Source organism: Elephas maximus, chromosome 16, assembly GCF_024166365.1.
Source record: "Elephas maximus indicus isolate mEleMax1 chromosome 16, mEleMax1 primary haplotype, whole genome shotgun sequence".
Taxonomy (NCBI): Eukaryota; Metazoa; Chordata; class Mammalia; order Proboscidea; family Elephantidae; genus Elephas; species Elephas maximus.
The window spans coordinates 9,260,179-9,279,428 of NC_064834.1; the positions used below are offsets into that span (position 1 = coordinate 9,260,179).

Consider the following 19,250-nt stretch of genomic DNA (forward strand, 5'->3'; position numbering starts at 1 on the left):
TCCCTGCATTCCCCCAGTAACTTATTCTTGTATGAACCACTTCCATTTTATTATGGAACTATCTTGGACACCACCTTCCTTATCAGGGTGTTTCTCTGATATTATCCAAGATATTATGGGTATCTCATGTCTCATGATGATTTTATGTCCTCTCTCAACGAGGCAGTTTCAGTCAACGCCCAACAGCAGGTAAGTAATTGCTTTACAGATGGCATGTGTCCTGCTGTAGCATCTGGAAATTTTCTAGTCCAGAGTCCCAGTGGTCGCTGTAGGGTGGCATTCTCAGGTTTTTGCCGTAAGCTCCAGTTTTCGTAAGCACGTGTGGCAAACATCTCCAAAATCATGTCTGAATGTGGATCATAAGGGCCTCAAGGCAGGGAGAGTGAGACTGTTTTCTGAAGTTCAGACATATTGCCCTGGCCCCCTCTTGAAAAGTTTTCTTCCAAGTGGTTTTATGAATGGGGGTCAGCAGGATTCCCAGATGTGGAATATGCGTTCTCCAAAATCCAAATAAGCCAATCAAATGTTGGGCTTCCTGCTTAGTCCTAGGGGTAGGTAGTGACAATAGCTTATTCTTGGTTGCCTGCAGAGTGTCACCGATGGCTCCTGCCCAGGTTATTCTCAAGGATTTCACCATTTAGGTCGGGCCATGGATTTTTGCTGGATTTGTTAACTACTGTCTGTTGGTCATGTGGGCCACCACTGTATTCAGGTCCGCCCTAGCCTGCTCTTTGTTTTTTGCGTTATTTCTTGGAGAGGTGTTGGATTTTCCTGTAGATTTGAGAGAGTAGACCTTTGTTGGATTTGTCATAGCCAAAATTTTTTTCCCATTCTGTAGGTTTTCTTTTTACTCTTTTGGTGAAGTCTTTCGATGAGCATAAATGTTTAATTTTTAGAAGACCCCAGTTATCTAGTTTACCTTCCGGTGTTTGTGTATTGTTATGGTTTGTATTCTGTTAATGCCGTGTATTAGGGTCTCTAGTGTTGACCGTATTTTTTCTTCTATGGTCTTCATAGTTTTTAGTTTTATATTTACGTCTTTGATCCATTTTGAATTAGTTTTTGTGTATGATGTGAGGTATAGGTCCTGTTTCATTTTTTTACAGATGGGCATCCAGTCTTGCTAGCACCATTTGTTAAAAAGACTGTCTTTTCCCCATTTAATGGACTTAGGTCTTTCTCAAAGGTGAGATGTCCATGGGTGGATGGATTTACGTCTGGATTCTTGATTCTGTCCCTTTGGTGAGTGTGTCTGCCATTGTACCAGCACTACCAGGATGTTTTGACGACCTTAGCGGTATAGTAGGTTCTGAGGTCTGGTAGTGCAAGTTCTCCTACTTTATTCTTCTTCTTTAGTAGGGTTTTACTTATCCGGGGCCTCTTTCCTTTCCATATAAAGTTAATGATTAGTTTTCCCATCTCATTAAAGAACGCTGTTGGTAGTTCGATCTGGATTACATTGTATTTGTAGATTGCTTTAGGTGGAATTGACATTTTCATAATATTGAGTCCACCTGTCCATGAGCATCATATGCTTTTCCATTTATGTAGGTCTTGTTTGGTTTCTTGCTACAGTGTTTTGTAGTTTTCTTTGCATAGATCTTTTCTGTCCCTGGTTAGATTTATTCATAAGTATTGTATTTTTTTAGTGGCTTTTTATAAATGGCATTGTTTTCCTGATTTCCTTTTCATAATTCTCTTTATTGGTGTATAGGAATCCAACTGATTTTTGTATTTTATCTTATATTATGCTACTCTGTTGAATCTTTCTATTTTTTCCCAAAATTTTCTTGTGGAGTCCTTTGGGTTCTTATGTATAGTGTCATATTATCCACAAATAGGGATACTTTTGCTTCTTTCTCATTAATTTGGATGCACTTGATTTATTTTTCTTGCCTTATTGCTCTAACTAGGACTTCTAGCGCAGTGCTATATAGAAGTGGTGATAAAGGTCACCCTTGTTCCTGTTCTCGGGGGGACTGTTTCCAGCCTCTCGCTGTTGATGACAATGTTGGCTGTTGGTTTTGCATAGATGCCCTTTATTATGTTGAGAGATTTCTGTTCTATACCTATTTTATTGAGAGTTTTTGTCAGGAATGAGTGTTGAATTTTATCAAATTCCGTTTCTGCATGGATTGAGATGATCATGTGATTCTTTTCTTTTGTTTTATTTATGGGGTGGATTACATTGATTGATTTTCTAATGTTGAACTGTCCTTGCATACCTGGCATAAATCCTCTGGTCATGGTGTATTATTTTTTTGATACGATGCGGAATTCTCTTGGCTAGAGTTTTGTTGAGAATTTTTGCATCTATATTCATGAGCGATTTTGGTCTGTAATTTTCCTTTTTTGTGGTGTTTTTGCCTGGCTTTGGTATTAGGATTATGCTGGCTTCATAGAATGAATTGGGAAGTATTCCTTCCTTTTCTATGTTCTAAATAGTTTGAGTAGTACTCCCTGGTGGCATAGTGGTTAAGAGGTACAGCTGCTACCCGAAAGATCAGCAGTTGGAATCCACCAGGCGCTCCTTGGAAACCCTATGAGGCAGTTCTACCCTGTCCTATAGGGTTGCTATGAGTTGGAATTGACTTGATAGCAACAAGTTTGGGTTTTTTTTGTTTTGTTTTGTTTTTTTGGTGCAGGCTGTTCTCTGAATGTTTGGTAGACCCAACCTGTCAGTGAGATTATAAGGCTTTCTGGCTAACCCCCCTGTGGTTTCCATCCCAGGGTACAATCCCCACTGTGAGCCTTGAAGCGTGATGGGCCCACTTCTCCATCTTCTTTAGTACCCCCTCCCCCTCGGTCAGTTGACTCATCACTGCCTTGCCCTTCGCTTTGTCCCTAGACCGCATCAGGTTGTTGCTGCCTCAGGGCCTTTGCATTTACTCCCCTCTCTGCCTGGTGTGTTCCTGGCTGCTGCTCCTCAGCATTTGCGTCTTAGCTCAGGAACCGCCTTCTTAGAGAGGCCTCCACAGGCCTTAGCCCCTCGCACAGCCTTCCACCTGCTGCTCAGAAGTCTCTCTCTAGCCTGTTCTCCTATTCTGTCGTTAATTTTCTTGGTAGTCCTTTCCATGCTTTGACATTATTTTATGCTATTTTATTATTTATTTATTTGGTCCATTCATCTACCTACCTACATACCTACCTGTCTCCTCACACTAGGATAAAAGGTCCATAAAGGTTCATAGTCTTTATCAGTCCTGTTCAGGGTCACCGACACCTACAACATAGGAGGGACTTCCGTTGGGGTCCCCAGCACCAGCCCCCTGAGGCGTTAGGAGGACCCGCAGGACTTTGCACGTAGTTGTAGTCACGCCCGAGGTTTAATGTGGTGGCAGGATGCAGAGCAGGGGCAGCAGAGAGGGGGAGGCTCGGGGCGAGGTCCAGGGGAGAGCTGGCGCAAGTGTCCAGGAGTCCTCTCCTGGACACTGTTAAATTCTCCAGCATCAAATTGTGACAATGGTGTGAGGTTGTTTACCAGGGAACCCGTTAGATACCCAGTGCCCAAGGGTTTTACTGGGGGCTGGTCATGTAGGCACCTCTACCTAGCATGTACCAAAATTCCAGGGCCCCAGAAGGAAAGCAGGTGTTGAGCACCTGCCACGTCATATAGTCTGGGCACCATGAGCCATTCTTACCGTTTACGAAAAGTTGTATGTCAGTGTACGGAACGGTTTAGCAGATGCCAACCATGGCTGACCTTGCATGCAGGCCTGAGGATGGGAGCCTGCTGTCTTAACCCTTTTCTGCACAGGACTTAATGAATGCGTGTGAAGCAGTGACTGAATGAATCAGCCCAGTGCGACTCAGGTCCTGTAGAATTTGACAGGAGGTGGTGTGGCCTGTCCTCTCCCTCCTCAACAGTCCCATGCAGACTGGAGAAAGAGTGGCGAGCTCTGCCCTCTCCCGCCAGCTCCAGGCCTTTGGTGAGCGTGACTCTCTCTGCTCTCCAGGTGTTGAAGCACAACGGGTCATCCGAGATCCTCAACAAGCTGTACGACACGGCCATGGACAAGCTGGAGGTGGTCAAGAAGGACTATGATGCCCTGCGGAAGCGGTACAGCGAGAAGGTCGCCATCCACAGCTCGGACATGAGCCGCTTGGAAAAGCTGGAGGAGGAGAACCAGCGCCTGCTGAAGCAGACGGAGATGCTGACCCAGCAGAGGGACACGGCCATCCAGCTGCAGCACCAGTGCGCCCTCTCCCTGCGGAGGTAGGAGTCAGGGCCGTCCCCCCGCCTCCTGCTCTTGGAGACATCCAGAGAGCTTGGGGTATCTGCTGTTCTGCTGGGCCCCTCTCCTTTGTGGGCTTACAGTTGTCTGCAAGGCTCCCAGCCGCTTTCAGGGAGTAAAATCAGCACAAACTATTTTGCTTTTTCAAGGAAAAAAAACTTATCTCCAGGAATGTTCCCAGGAAACCTTGTTTTGGCACTCTTAGTTACCTAGGGCTGCTGTAATACAGATACCACAAGAAGGTGGCTTTAAAGAACATACATTTATTTTCTTCCTTTTCTGGAGGCCAGAAGTCCACATCAGGGTCTCGGCTGTGGTATTGATTTCCTTCTGTGAGCCTCGCTCCTAGTATCTAGTGTCTGGTGGCGATCTTTGGTGTTCCTTTGCTTGTAGACGGTCCTCACATGTCATCTGTCTTCCCTTGTGTGTATCTCTTTGTCAGCTCTGGTGTTTTCATAACTCAAAAGTGATTAGGTTTAAGATCTATCCTACATTGTTACAACCTCAACTGATTGGTTGATCACATTCCTTTAGATTACATCATGAAAGGTAATCTCCTGTACCTACGGCCAGCTGATTTAATCACATGTAACTACTCCAGGGCAGTAAGTAGACTAGTGTTTAGCCAAACCACTGGGAACCCTAGCCTAGTGAAGTTGACCCATAAAATGAACCATCAGAGACACTCTGTGTGTCTTGTGATTATGATTCCTTGTTCCCATCTGAACAACTCTCGTGTGTTTTGAGCATCCTGTGTCTTAGGGTTTCCCACAAGCCCCTCCTGTCTTTGTCAGCCACCCACCCAGCAAATAGGGAAGTTCATTGTCCTGGGCATTGTTTCTTCTATGGCTGTATTTTATATTAGAGAATATAATCTTCCTTGGAGGTATGGTCCCTGCACATGAACAGTGTTTTGTAAGAAACATTCCTGTTGAACAGTAGTTCTCTGGAGCTTTCCTTGGTTTCATGTGAAAAAGGTGTTCTCTGGATAAGGAGGCTTGGTAATTCCTGGGTCACACACAGTTTTCTTTACTGCAGGACTTGTCAGGGCCTTTATTCTGGTATTGTACAGTAGGACTCTACAAGAGGGGGACCCAGAATGCAATGTTTCCCAAGCAGGAAGTCATCATGGAACACACTTATAAGCGGAACCCTTGCCACATTGACGTTCTAAGGAACACACTTCGAGAAACGCTGCTCTAGAGCTGCAGGCTCAATTTGCAGGGCTACCTGTATGGAAGGTGCTTCCTGGCTTGGGAGGACTGGGCTGTGACCTTGGGCCAGTCACTGACCGCCTCACGGCCTTACTGTCTGTATTGTAAATGAGGTGTTGGACTAAATGATTCTTAAGGCCGCTTTCATCTCTCATATGCTGGTTTTTTTTTTTTAAAGAGTGTAGCCTAGTAGCGCAAAGGGCATGAAGTCCTTAGTTAACGTGTGGTATTTGTAAGAGGCTGAGAAAATTCCAGGTCCAGGGACACTGGTCCTCCATGACTTTTCAGTTTTGGGGGTGCTGGAAGCTTCATGCTTAGCTGTCCAGCATGGCCAAGTGGCTGGCCCCATCCCCCCCCCACATCCCAGTGCCTGTCTTCCCAGGTTCAAGGCCATCCACCACGAGCTGAGCAAGGCCACACCGAACGGCCCAGCAGCTGACTGGCAGGGCCCCATCCCCGCCCATGTCCCTCTGCCTGTCTCCCCAGGTTCGAGGCCATCCACCACGAACTGAGCAAGGCCACAGCCCAGAACAAGGAGCTGCAGTGGGAGCTGGAGCTGCTGCAGTCGGAGCTGACAGAGCTGAGGAGCGCACAGGCCAAGACTGCCAAGGAGTCAGAGAAGTACAAGGAAGAGCGAGACGCGGTGTACAGCGAATACAAGCTCATCATGAGCGAGCGGGACCAGGTCATCTCCGAGCTGGACAAGCTGCAGACCGAGGTGGAGCTGGCCGAGTCCAAGCTCAAGAACAGCACATCCGAGAAGCAGGCAGCCAGCGAGGAGATGGAGGCGCTGCGGCAGGTGGGCTGGCGGCAGACAGGTGGGGGGCCTTGCAGCATCTCTTGAAGTGGCCAGGGAGGAACGAGCTGCAGAGCGTGTGCTGTTCGGCTTAGGAGCCCTCCTCTGAGTCGGAGTGAAGGGCCTCTCATTTATAGGCCTGAATGCTAGCTGGGTTATTGGGCACTGCCCAGGTAACTGCTGAGTCTGTGCTCAGTGCCCAGCTCTGGGCTGGGGCTGGCTGGGGGGAACACGATGGAGGCCTAGCCACGTTCCTGGGCTTCTGGAACTTACAGTCTGGGAAGAAAGTCGGATGGCACACACAGACACCTTCTTACTCACACCCATGTCCAGAGCCAGGCAATTGTAGGTCAGTCTCCTGCTGATAAGCCAGGGGATATCTCAAGGGCTTTCGCATTAAGAAGCAAGATTCCAAGACCAAGTTCCCAAAGCCGTAGCCACCTTTACCCCTGTGATTTGGAAGTGCACCCTCAGGGGCTCTTTGCCACCAGTGGCATGTGCCTCTAATGGAGATTGCCCTTTCAAGAGGTTGGCCCAGGCTTGTGCTGGGCCCAGGCTGAGCCGGAGGCCTGTCTACTAAAGCCGTGCTCCCTGACGGCCATGGCTTCATGGTCAGGGGGACGGGCGTGTTCAGCAGCATTGGATTAGGCTGCTCAGCTGGACTGCTGCGTGAGCAGTGTGGATGTCCTGCACCCTTTCCACCCAGCCATGCCAACCTCGTCACTGGTGCTCCTCACCCTGAGCCTAGGTTGGTTCTGCAGCAGTTTGCATGGGCCTGTGGACTCCTCCTTCCCATCCTGTCAGTTAGTGCTGCTTAGAGCTGTTGACCTTGATCATAGCAGATCTTCTCCCCAGCAAAGTAGTCCTCTCTTCATGTCTCTCTGTCATTCTTGTCTACAGCTCAGTTAGAATGCAGGTTTTAAAATTGGTCTATGAGAGGCAAAAAGCAGGGTGCTGAGGCCCAGGTGAATTGGCAGGGGGACAAAGTGCTTTGGAGGGGAGAGCCAGACCCCTCTCTGCCCAGCACATGCAGAGCTGATGCCCGCGGCAGCCAGCGCCCTGTGAGTCTTTGCACCGGCAGTCACACCTCCTGTGCCAGGCTGTGTGAGGGGTTGGGGAGTCAGGCCTCATCAGTCCACCCTGTCTTAGCTTCTCTATGCCTTAGTTTCCTGATCTGCAAAATGGAGATGATAATAGCATGTGCCTCACCGGGCCGTTGTGACGCTCAAGCAATTTAATACCGGAGAAGTGCTTAGAATCGTGCCCCACATCAAGTGGGAATGGTTTGAGTCTTTACTTTTGTTATTAAGGTTATTATTATCTGAATTATTACTGTTCCTATCTGAGTTATTATTATTACTACTATCTGAATCTTAACTGCCCTGTTAGTTTTAGGGTGAACCCTATGAAACTGCTTTTATAGGTAAAAAGAGGTCAAATGATGGCCATGTTCTATAAAGGGGCTGAGACTTCTGTAGACCATTGAGTTGAAAACCGATGTGGTATACTCTTGAAAAGGAAGAGCTACTTAGATGAAATTTTAAAAAGACATTAAAAAGCAATTTTTGATAAGCAGAGATAATGTCTTGTTGTTGTTAGGTGCCGTCAAGTCCATTCTGACTTATAGCGACCCTGTAGGACAGAGCAGAACCATCCTGTAGGGTTTCCAAGGAGCGGCTGGTGAATTCGAACTGCCGACCTTTTTTGGTTAACAGCCAAGCTCTTAACCACTATGTCACCAAAAGAACTTAGTAATTCTCCTAGAGAAACCAGCCAACTCCTTTTTATATCCTGGAATCTGAGCTGCTTAATTGTTGGAGGAGAATGCCCATATCGGATGAGGAAAACAGAATGACTAAGAAGAAAACTGAAAGTGACCAAGTCAGTAACTAAAACAAAGGGTCAGGGAGTGTCTTACACAGGTGAGCCTGTGGTAGGACAGTGAGGTTGTTTGGGTGGGTGTTTGAGCTTGGAGAGGTCAGAGGTGCTTTCTGGGGATGTTTGGAAGGCACGGAGCAGTGTGAGGCAGAGTGCCAAATTCCCTGCTTGCTGGCCCGTGATGAGCCTTGCTAACACGTCTCCTGCAGCCTTTGGAAATGGTGTCTAAGTGCTGCCACCCTTCCGCAGGCTGTGCTGTGCCCTTCAGACCGAGTCCAGTTCCCAGGCCTATGCGGGGGACATTGGCTGGGCATCAAGTCTCCTGTTAGCTGAGGCAGGAATCTCTCCTAGACACTGTTCCGTGCCAGCAGGCAGGCAGGAGAGCCCCACCCCTGCCTCTGCAGCCGGGTACTTCCGGAGCGGAAACCCTCCACTTCTTCTGAAGTTTGTTCGGCTTTACGGGCAAGACTACTTCCCACCCGCCCATAGGCGGCCAATGCTGTGGCCTGTGCCATCCTGGCTCTGAGGCTGGATGGGGAGTCTTGACTCCCTCCTGTGGCCTGGTGAGGTTTCCTGGGGTTGTCTCCTGGGTACCCCACTCCAGGCCTGTCCAGCAGCTGCTTGGTTGGGGCCTGAGCTGAGGAGGGCCTTTAGCCACTCTGACTCCTCATCTTAGAAACGTCCTCATTCTGCTCAGTTGAGTGAGTGTCCCCTAGTCCCCTGTACTTTGCCCTCCTCCCTCTGCTGCCGCCTTTCCTCTCTTGCTGCCATCACCTTTCTGAGGCCCCTCTCCTGGGTGGGTGGGGTCAGGGAGAGGGCAGGGGGCAGCACCAAGAGGTCCAAAGGCCTGTTGGTGCCTTTCCTAGCTCTGGACCCTAGGTGTGCTCTGCCTTCTCCCCTCCTACTCTGAGGGCGTGCCAGAGCAGGTGTACCCCGGGAGTGTCTCTTGCGTGGAACACCCCCTGGCCATCAGCTGACCTGGTCCTATCAAGGCTCATAGCCTTTAGGAGGGCTCAGTAACTGCCTGGGGCAGCTGGGTTGGCTCCTAGGAAGCTTGGGGGACACTGCCTCCCGTCATAGAAGTTCTCCTTAGGTTCCAAGTCACCTCCCAAGACAGGCGTCTCGGAAAGAGCCCCCAGAAAGGCCAGCTCTGTTGTCCTGGCAGGCACTGGCTCCCTGGTCCCTGGTCCCTGGTCCCTGCCTCCCTGCTGCCTCTGAGCGCAGATGCGCATTTAGCTATCAGTCTGCTTTAGGCAGTGAGCTCATTTTGGTGGAGAGGGACCAAACCGTGTGTGCAGGAGGGGAAGCACTGCTCTGAGCAGAGGGCAAGGCAGAGGAGCAGGAGGGATATTCAAGGGCTTGGAGGCTGGGGAAGCAGCAGCAGGTGCTGCCTGAGCAGGAGAAACAGGTGCCCGGACTCACTCTGGCCTGTGACCCTGGAGTGGGCTCTGCCTTGCTGGGTGGGGCTGCAGTCCAGAGGCCTTTCTAGTTAGCCACATGCCCGGGCCAGGTGAGGGTCATGGCAACCAGCCCATTTCTCCCCAGGCCTGTGGCCCCAAGACCACCCAGGGCAGGCAGAAAGAGTTCTTGGATAGCACTCTTACAGAGCGGGAGTCATTATTGGGGGATAGCATGGTGCAGAGGAAGGGGCCCTGCAGCAGGAGGCAGGAGACCTGTGCCACTAGTTGGCAGAACCGTGGCAGGCCACTTCTCAGAACTTGAGGCTCCTCCTCCGTACAGTCAGGAATCTGACAGGGGTCTCCTGGGTCCTGCTCCTTTGAAGTGACCTCATTCCTCCTCTTCCCTAAAAAAAATCCCTAGAGGGAACTAATTATAGTACTTCTTCATGCTTCTCACAGGGAAACAGTCTTTGGGGATGAGCTCATTTTGGGGACCAATAAAGACCAGGGTCCCAGTGAGAAGGAAGGGGAGATGGGGAGAGAGGAAGAAGCCACCCAATTCCATCTCTGGCCCTCAGCTTGAGACTAGTACTGTATCAGAGCAGAATGGAAAAGAATTCCCAGGAAACTAAATATGTATTTCAAATATAAAACTGTACAACATGTCGTAAATATTAAAAAATGTCATTGTTACACGATCATAATAAATTCTTGACAGATAAAATTAATAAAAGTGTTTTTGTTTTTAAAAATAGCAAAGTAAACCCAACACTCAACACTGCATAAAAGTGAGTAAAATAGTAGAAAATTGGAACTATAATAATTTAAATTGATCTTGTGGAAAGTGAGACCTGAACAGTGTGTCAATGGCGTCTCTCTCAAGTTACGACAAATATTTTGTGCACAGTTTTTCCAGCTCTTTCTGATGGAGGGGTAGTTATATTTTCCTCTGTCTCCTTCATCCTTTTGTCCCGATTGGAAGGCAGTTGATCTTTTTGACCTTGTTTTTGCCAAGGCTGCCATCTTTTAGCTCTGCTCTGTAGCGTTTTCAGTGGCTTATTTTTCAGATCAGAAGGCTTTTCTTCCAACGCACCTCTGGGTGGAGCCTCTGGGTGGACTGGAGCCACCAACCTTTTGGTTAGCAGCTGAGCGTCAACTGTTTGCACCACCCAGGGACTCGTACGGAGCACAGTTCTACTCCGACACACAGGGGGCGCCATGAGTCTGAATCGACTCCACGCCCACTGGTTGGTTGATTGCTGATTTAAATTCTCCACTGGAGAGTGGCCACACGCCGCCGTTTGTCTTCCTCAGTCTTCTCGTGGGGAGGGGAGATCTCTGGTGCAGAGGTACCAGTCTCAGCCCCGCTGGGGGCGTGTTCATGTTTGACTTGTTCAGAAAGCCTGGACTGGAGTTGGAACGGTTCTCAAAAATACCAGTGCACTGTATTTAAAAATTACTCAGTATACCAGAGTATAAAGTCCAGTATTGCAGACACAGAGGGTGGGGAAAGTACGATTTTTCTGCTTCGAGCATGGCCAGTGTCTGCACCCTCCACTGCAGCCCGGTCTCAGGTAACTGTATTAGGGGAGTTCTTTAGAGAGCCACAGCAGACCCTGGGGAAGGTGTGAGCCAGGGAAGGGTGACCGAACCTCTAACGAGGATGCTACAGGAGGCATTGTCCTGGGTCCCTGAGGTCTGTGGCTGACCAGAGGCTGGAGTTCCGGCCCAGGGCTGTGTGGGGTCCTGAGAGTTTGGACTGGACCCTAACTCAGCATCACTGGTGATCTGGCTATGGACTTGGGTGTGTAGTTGTTGGGGGTGCAGGCTCAGGAGGGGTGGGGGTGCTAGGACGGGCTCCGGATATTATCTAAGTGCTCCCCACCGCTCAGCTCCCTTGAGCCTCAGGCCAGACCCTGGCACTGGTAGGGGACACTTTGGGGCCAGAAAGCTCAGTGAAAGGTCCCCTCTCCTTGTCCCCATGCCCTCCAGATGAAGGACACAGTGACAATGGATGCTGGGAGAGCCAACAAGGAGGTTGAAATTCTCCGAAAGCAGTGCAAGACTCTGTGCCAGGAGCTGAAGGAAGCCCTCCAGGAGACAGATGTGGCCAAGTGCCGGCGGGATTGGGCCTTCCAGGAGCGGGACAAGATCGTGGCAGAGCGTGACAGCATCAGGTACAGGGCTGCCCACGCCCTCGGGTTCCCCTCCTGTGACTTAGGTGGGGTCTACGGGAGTGTCAGGTTGTTTGCAGGTGTGCAGGAAGGTAGGGACTCCTGGCCAGTCCCTTCTCACACTTGGTGGAGGGCCCAGCTCCCCTCCCTGTTTCCCTGTGGTCTGTCCTTCCCACATCACTTTACCCTGGATGTCCTGAGCTGCTCCTGCCCATAGTCCATGTGAAGTGGCACAGCTGTCTTTCCTCTGTAAGGGGCTTCTGATGAGAGCACACTACCGAAATGCATTCTCTCAGCCAGTATTCATTGTGCGCCTACTGTGTGCTGGGTTCTTAGATCTCTGGAGCAAGAGGACAGGGGCTGGAAATGGCCTCTGAGGCTGGCAGACATGTATGATGTGTATGAGGGGCTAGGTGCCGTGTGGGGCCTGGGCCAGATCTGTAGGGCAGGGCAGTGGGGAGGAGGGTATGGGCATGGCAACGCCAGGGCAGCAGGGTGTGGGGTGCCATGTGCTCTGCTGTCCCAGGGCACCGGGGAGGAGGTTGTGTGCACGGCGATTCCAGGGCAACGGGGAGAGGGCATGTGCCTGGTGATTGCAGGGCAACCAGGAGGCGGGCGCGTGCATGGTAATCCCATAGCACCGGGGAGGAGTGTGTGTGTATGGCCATTCCAGGGCCCTGGGGAGAGGGTGTGTGCATGGTGATCCCAGGGCAGCCAGGAGGAGGGCGCGTGCATGGTGATCCCAGGGCAGCTGGGAGGAGGGCACGTGCATGGCGATCCCAGGGCAGCTCCCAGCCTAGTGGGCAGCAGCTCTAGAAGGCCCTGCGTTTGGGTAGTTAGGAGACCCCTGGTGGATGCCGGCACACTTGTTGCAGGAGAGCCCCCCTGCCAGGCGTTAGAGTAGTGAATGTGTGTAGGAGGGCGAGGGGTGGCTGTTGCTAACCCCAGGCACGGTGAGGGTAGAGTCGTGGGAAGAGCCCTGGACTGATGCGCATTGCCCAGTGATCTTCCCCTCTCGAGTTCTCAGTGTTCCCCCCGTCATGGGACAGGGTGGCCTTGATCTCACCCAGAATCCCAAATGCTCCTTCTGTGTGCACCTGGGACAAGGCAGGAGTCTTGAGCGTTTGGGAGCCAGGGCTCCTTCATGAGTCCCCACCTTCACCTGCCCCTGACGCAACCTTGCCCTCTGCCTCTGCCTCCCTCTGCCAGGACGCTATGTGACAACCTGCGGCGGGAGCGGGACCGGGCCGTGAGTGAGCTGGCCGAGGCCTTGCGGGGCCTGGATGACACTCGCAAACAGAAGAATGACGTCATCCGGGAGCTTAAGGAGCTCAAGTAGGCCTGGGGGGCACCTGCCTGAAGATATGTATGTGCCTGGGAGTGGGTTCCCTGCTCCCATCAGGGCGAGGCATCCTTGAGCTCATCGGACTGGCCTCAATATGGCCGTCCGGTCACTCGGCCTCACTCTGTCAGCCTATAGAATGGGTCCAAATGCCTCCGGGTTGGAAATTGATTAGAAACTCTTAAACTCTGCAGGAGATGGCACCAGCCCTCTGATTAGCACATGATGATGGTGCCGGGAAACATGAAAAGGCACACAGCAAGGAAACCCTGGATGTGAGATGTGGCTCTTGCCGTCTGGGGACGTGGAATCACTTACTCGTCCTACAGATTTCTCTGTAGGGTGTCCTCTGTGTGGGCCAGGCCCTGTGAGAAGCCCTGGACAGACAGTGCTGACCAAGCAAAGTCCCTGCCTTCGTGGTGCTCACGGTCCACAGGAGACAGACCAAAGGCGGGCCATTTGAGAATCAAATAATAAGTGAATCTAATTGTAGATTGTGGTTTGTTGGTCTGAAGGCAGCCCGTGTAATTTAGGAGAGATGGTTGGGGTGTGAGACAGCCTCCCCTCGGTTACAGCACCACTTCTAAGGATGTCATTTAAGACTTGGTGGCCTGAAGCAATGGGTTGAAAACACAAAGATCAAAGTTTAGCAGTAAACACTGGCAGAGCCCAAGAGCCGCCAGTGTAGTCTAGAACAGGACTGTAGTAGAGAAGCGGTGACTGTCTGTCACCTATTCTTTGAAGTTCCCCAAGCTGGTGTGTGGGGCAGGGGCAGTGAGCTTGTGTGTGAGTGTGACTGTGTGTGAGTGTACACACCCCGAGAGATGGCTGTCAGAAGGGAGTGACGGTCTGCTTTCCCTCCCCTACTCAGTAAAATCTACCCTAAGATCAAGGGCTTTGTCATTAAATAAAAAACCCAGAAGCCCTGGGGGTTTTCATGCTCCTAGGATCGTCCCAGACATTAGCAGGTGAAGTGGCAGATGCTCTCCCAGAGACCCACCTCGACTCCAGGAAGTGATGGAATCAAATTAAATCCTGGCTCCTCTGGGGCTTGAACATGGGAGGAGGTTTTGCGTTTTAATTGAGTAGGAGACCTTCGTTCCCTTGTTGGTTCAGCACATTTGTATTCACACCTTCTTTCTGCTAAGTTGTCAGGCTGGTGGGGTACTGAGGAGGGGTCAGCACTGCCCCCAAGGAAGCCCTGCTCTGTGGATGCTCCTGGGCAGGCCCCAGTCATCTGCCGAGGCTTTCAGTGCAGAGCTTGGAGGGAAGAACCCTTCACCGGGCCTGGGGGGGCAGGGACAGCGGGGGAGGCGGCTCAGGAAGAGGAGGCATTGGAGCATTCTAGAGGAGGCCAGTGAGCGCACAACCCAGGCACAGGTGTGGACACCGGGCACGTACACTGGATCAGGGAACCAAAGTGGGCCCCCAGGGTGCAGGAGCCCAGTGGGCATCATCGATGAGCCTGGAAAGGCGGTTTGGGTCCAGATTTTAGAAAGAAAGATGTTACGTGGGGAATATCAAAAGGTTTCTGAGTCTTTTTAATCCTCTTAACATGGTCTTTCACAGAGCTAAAGTTTTTAATTTTGAGGAGTCCAATTTATCAATTATTATTATTTTTATTGACAGTGTTACATCTAAGACCCTTCACCTGTCCCTGATCTAAAAGATTTTTTTCCTGTGTTTTCTTCTAAAAGATAAAGAGTTTTCCGTTTTCCGTTTAGATCGTCTTGAGTTAATTTTTATGTAAGGTGTGAGGTTTATTTTTTTGCCTATGGATGTCTAGTTGCTCCAGCACCATTTGTTGAAAAGATGATCCTTTCTGCCCTGAGTTGGTTATACACCTTTGTCAAAAATCAGTTGACATACTTTTGTGGGTCTGTTTCTGGGTTCTCCATTCTATCCCTTTGATTCGTGTCTGTGTTTCCGCCAGTACCACGCAGTCTGTAACCGTTTAGGAAGCCTTAGTACTGGGTGGAGTGTTACTCCCACGTTTATTCTTGACTCCTTCAGCTGTTTTAACTCTTCTGGTTCCTTTGCCTTTCCGTGTAGATTTTAGAATGGTCTTGTCTGTATCTACAGAATATTTTGCTGGAATTTTGATAGGAATTGCGATAAACCTGTAGATCAGTCTGGGGAGAAATGCTGACTTTTTAAAAATAGTCAGTAACCACCATGAAAACCCACTGATCGTGAAGAAGTCTTGACCTGACCCTCTAGGTTTGCTGGGGGCTAGTTTTTTTTTTTAGAGTGAGGTCCTATAGGGTCGCTATGAGTCGGAATCGACTCCACGGCAGTGGGTAGTGTGAAGTCGCAAGGCATTGGTGGTTCAGTGGGAGAAGACGCCTTCTGTGTGGGGGACCCTGGTTCAGTTCCCAGCCGGTGCCCCTCGTGGGCGGCTGCCATCTGTCTGTCAGTGAAGGCTTGCTTGTGTATTGCTGAAGAGGCTCCTGGGGCGCTTCCAGACTTAGATAGACTAGGAAGAAAGTCTGATGATGTACTTCCAAAAATCAGCCAGTGAAAACCCCGTGGATCACAACAGTCCAACCTGTAGCTGATCATGGTGATGGCACCGTATCAGGCAGTGTTTCGTTCTGTTGTGCATGGGTCGCCATGAGTTGGGGGCCGACTTGACAGCAGCTAACAGCAGCATGAGGTTTGGGGGAAGGAGCCCACGTAGCACTCACAGGTGGCCAAGCTTGGCTTGCAGCCTTGAGAATGTAGGAGCCTTGCCTCTCTGAGAGCCTGTGTCATGTTCTCTCTGTTCACAGGGAGCAGATGGAATCCCACCTGGGAAAGGAGGCCCGGTTCCGGCAGCTGTTGGCCCACAGCTCCCATGACTCAGCCATCGACACGGACTCCATGGAGTGGGAAACGGAAGTTGTAGAATTTGAGAGGGAGACGGTGAGTTGCCTTGACGGTTCCTTCTCCCCATTCTTCTTGGCGTGAAGACTTTGGCCTGGGGAGTGAGGGGGTAGGTGGCCTTCTCGTAGCGTCCCCCAGTCTCATGGTTGCTAATTTCGCGGCTCAGTTTTTCCTCCCAGGGGTGTGAACACATCCTTTCCTGTCCTTGTCAGAGTGAGGTTGCAGCAGGGGGGTGTCTTTGTGTCACGTGGCAACGCTGACATGGTGCCTGGAAGCTGAGGGAAGAGCAGAGCCCCAGAGGAGACAGGGCGGATGTGTGTCTGTCTCCAGTGGCTAAGGGGTGGATTATACCTGTCCATAGGTTCCCATGTTGGGGGTTGCGTGCCTATCAGACACGGTGACGGGACTGTCACCCACGTTGGAGTGAGGGTGTGAGGGATTGCGAGCCGAGTGTTCTTCAGCGCTGCTTTTAACAGGTGCTGCTGCTGCTGTCTTCACAGGAGGATATTGACTTGAAGGCTCTTGGGTTTGATATGGCAGAAGGTGTGAATGAGCCCTGTTTCCCAGGGGACTGTGGCATATTTGTCACTAAAGTGGACAAAGGAAGCATTGCTGATGGCCGATTAAGGTATGAGTCTAGGAGGCCCACACCCTAGGTGTAAGGTGGGCCTCTTTAACCCAGTGCAAAGGCCCACAGGCCCAGAGGAAGTTAGGGAGCATCCCAGGACCTGGAGACCCCCACGAGTCTGTGCAAAACCTTCAGGTGCAACTGCTAATATTGTTCTTAAACGGAACTCCTGCCTGTTGGTTGCCTCTGAATCTGGATTTTCCCCAGTCACCAGGGTGCTGTCTTTTGCTTCTCTGGGTGGAGAAGGGACCAGGCAGTACCTATGAGAATTCAAGGTGTGCCTGCTCATTCCATGAAATAGTGGTGATAGTAAGATAACACGTATTTAGGGTTTGCCGTGTGCTAAGTGGGGTCCCTGGGTAGTGCAGGCAGTTAACGTACTTGGCTGCTAATCAAAAGGTTGGAGGTTTGAGCCCATCCAGAGGCACCTTGGAAGGAAGGCCTGACAATCTATTCCCAAAAAATCAGCAATTGAAAACTATATGGAGCACAGTTCTACTCTGACACACGCAGGGTTGCCGTGAGTCGGAGATGATTCAGTGGCAGCTGGAAAAAAAATGTGCTAAGTACCACTTTAAGCACTTTATATACGTTAATTCTTTAAACTTTACAGTCCTCTGAGGTAGGTACTGTTATTACCCCATTTTACAGATGAGGGCACTCAGGCACAGAGGGCTAGTTCACTTGCTCAGGGTCACATGGCTAATAAGTGGTAGAGCTAGATCTTTCTGAATATGTATGTGGGCGCTCGCTTTCTGCCGTTCCCAGAATGGGAGTGGTGAGCTGTGCCAGCTGGTCTCACACCTGCGTGGGTGCTGACCCAGCTTTGCCCCCTCAGGGTCAACGACTGGCTGTTGAGGATCAATGACGTGGACCTCATCAACAAGGACAAGAAGCAGGCCATCAAGGCGCTTCTCCACGGGGAGGGGGCCATCAACATGGTGGTGCGGCGGAGGAAGTCCCTTGGGGGCAGGGTTGTCACACCACTGCACATCAACCTGTGCGGACAGAAAGGTAGCGGGCTGTGGAAGGGGCGGGCCTCCTTTCAGGAGTACTTCCTTCCCAGGGATAAGGTATTGATGTCGTAGAAACACCTATATGCTTTCTGGGTGGGAGACCGTCTGTGTCCTGGGTCTTGCTTGTCTGAGTGTTTGATTCAACTCAATGGACCAGATGTGTATTGAGCCGCCTGGGTGCTCTGACCTTGCCGGGTGCTGGGATAGTTGGCCAGGGCGCATCTGCCAACCTCCACTTTTATTAGTTAGTCAACAAAGACGAGGTGGGGAGACCAGAGGGCAGGGTGGCTTGGTGGCCGGAGCTCACTGGTGACCGTTGTCTGCCTGTGGCTTGCAGACAGCGGCATCAGTCTGGAGAATGGAGTGTACGCTGCTGCTGTGGTGCCCGGAAGCCCTGCCGCCAAGGAAGGGTCCCTTGTGGTGGGAGACAGGATCGTTGCGGTAAGTCTCAAAGATGAGGCCAGGGTGGTCTTCTACAAATAGTTAAATTACACTGGGGAGGTTTGAGAAGGAATCATGAACTGACTGAGTTTTCATTTTCGTGTTCTTAGGTATTATTCCATGTGAACATTTAAAATTGATTTTTTTTCCTCACGATAGGTTTACATTTACTGTAGAGAATTAGGAAATACAGAAAAAGTTTAGGAAGAAAATATAAAAATTGCTTACATTGCTGCCACTGGTAGATAACCTTTAGTAGCATTTTTATTTATTTCTTTGTAGCTTTTTTTCTATAGCTGTAGGTACATGTAGGGCAGTATCTATGTATCTATCTGTCTAAGAAATTGTTGTCATTCTGAGTATAGCTTTTTGAATCTGTTTTACTGAATATTTATCTTTTTTAATTGTTTTATTACCAGAGTAACACTTGTTTGCTGTAAAATTTTCAAGCAGTACGAGATCATATAAAGTGAAAGTGGTCGTCCCCCTTTAGTCCTGTCCCCAGAGGTAATCTCTGCTCCCATTTGGTGGGTGTGCCCACAGACCTTAAATGCATATACAAACCTGCATACATTTACACAGAGATCTGATTTTTGTTTTTAAAATATAATAATGGGATCATACTATGTTATTTGATAGTTTTGCATTCTACATTGTGGCTGTCTTTCCAAGTCAGTCCTCATTGTTTTTATCTACCCCCTAGTGTTCTGTTTTTGATTACATGTAGCTTGAATTTTCCCCCATTTGATGGTTATGTAAGGTGTAGCTTCAGTTTTTGCAGTTGGTAACAGTCCTGCAATGAGCTTCCCCTGTGTGCTTTTCCACTGTGGGGACCCCTAATGCTGTCTCTGGAGATGAAACTCCTAGAAGGGCTGTGAGATTGCTGAGCTATAGGGCAGGCACACTGAGTATACCCTATTCTTACACAAATAATGCACGCCTGCTACGTTAGTTTGCCAGCCAGGCCTTCCCTCCTCAGGGTAGTTACGTAAGTTCCCTGTGCTCATTTTGTCTTTTCAGCAGCAGGGATTACACCGCAGTTTAGTTTACCACTGGACAATTTCTATACAGATTGCTCAGTGACATTGGTTACATTCCTCACAATGCGTGAGCATTCTTGTTGTTTCCATTCTGGTTCTTCCCTTTCCATTAATGTAGTTTCCCTGCCTCCTTACATTGTCATCTTTGTTTTAAAATAATTGTTGACCGTTTGGTCTCATATAGTGATTTTTTTAAAGGAGCACAGTACTCAAGGGTGATA

General features: G+C 50.0%; 1 protein-coding gene across 3 annotated transcripts in view; it reads left to right on the top strand.

Moving 5' to 3' along the window:
• Positions 1-19,250, top strand: part of DLG5 (discs large MAGUK scaffold protein 5) — a 182,799-nt gene that overhangs the window by 112,928 nt on the left and 50,621 nt on the right. For 2 of the 3 annotated variants that reach the window (XM_049855762.1, XM_049855764.1), the window contains exons 6-13: positions 3,957-4,216; positions 5,936-6,248; positions 11,516-11,700; positions 12,907-13,032; positions 15,811-15,943; positions 16,381-16,532; positions 17,371-17,546; positions 17,886-17,989. In XM_049855762.1, coding sequence (XP_049711719.1) covers positions 3,957-4,216; positions 5,936-6,248; positions 11,516-11,700; positions 12,907-13,032; positions 15,811-15,943; positions 16,381-16,532; positions 17,371-17,546; positions 17,886-17,989 — 1,449 coding nt within the window. The remainder of the gene's footprint in view (positions 1-3,956; positions 4,217-5,935; positions 6,249-11,515; positions 11,701-12,906; positions 13,033-15,810; positions 15,944-16,380; positions 16,533-17,370; positions 17,547-17,885; positions 17,990-19,250) is intronic. The other variant, XM_049855763.1, reaches the window with a different exon arrangement.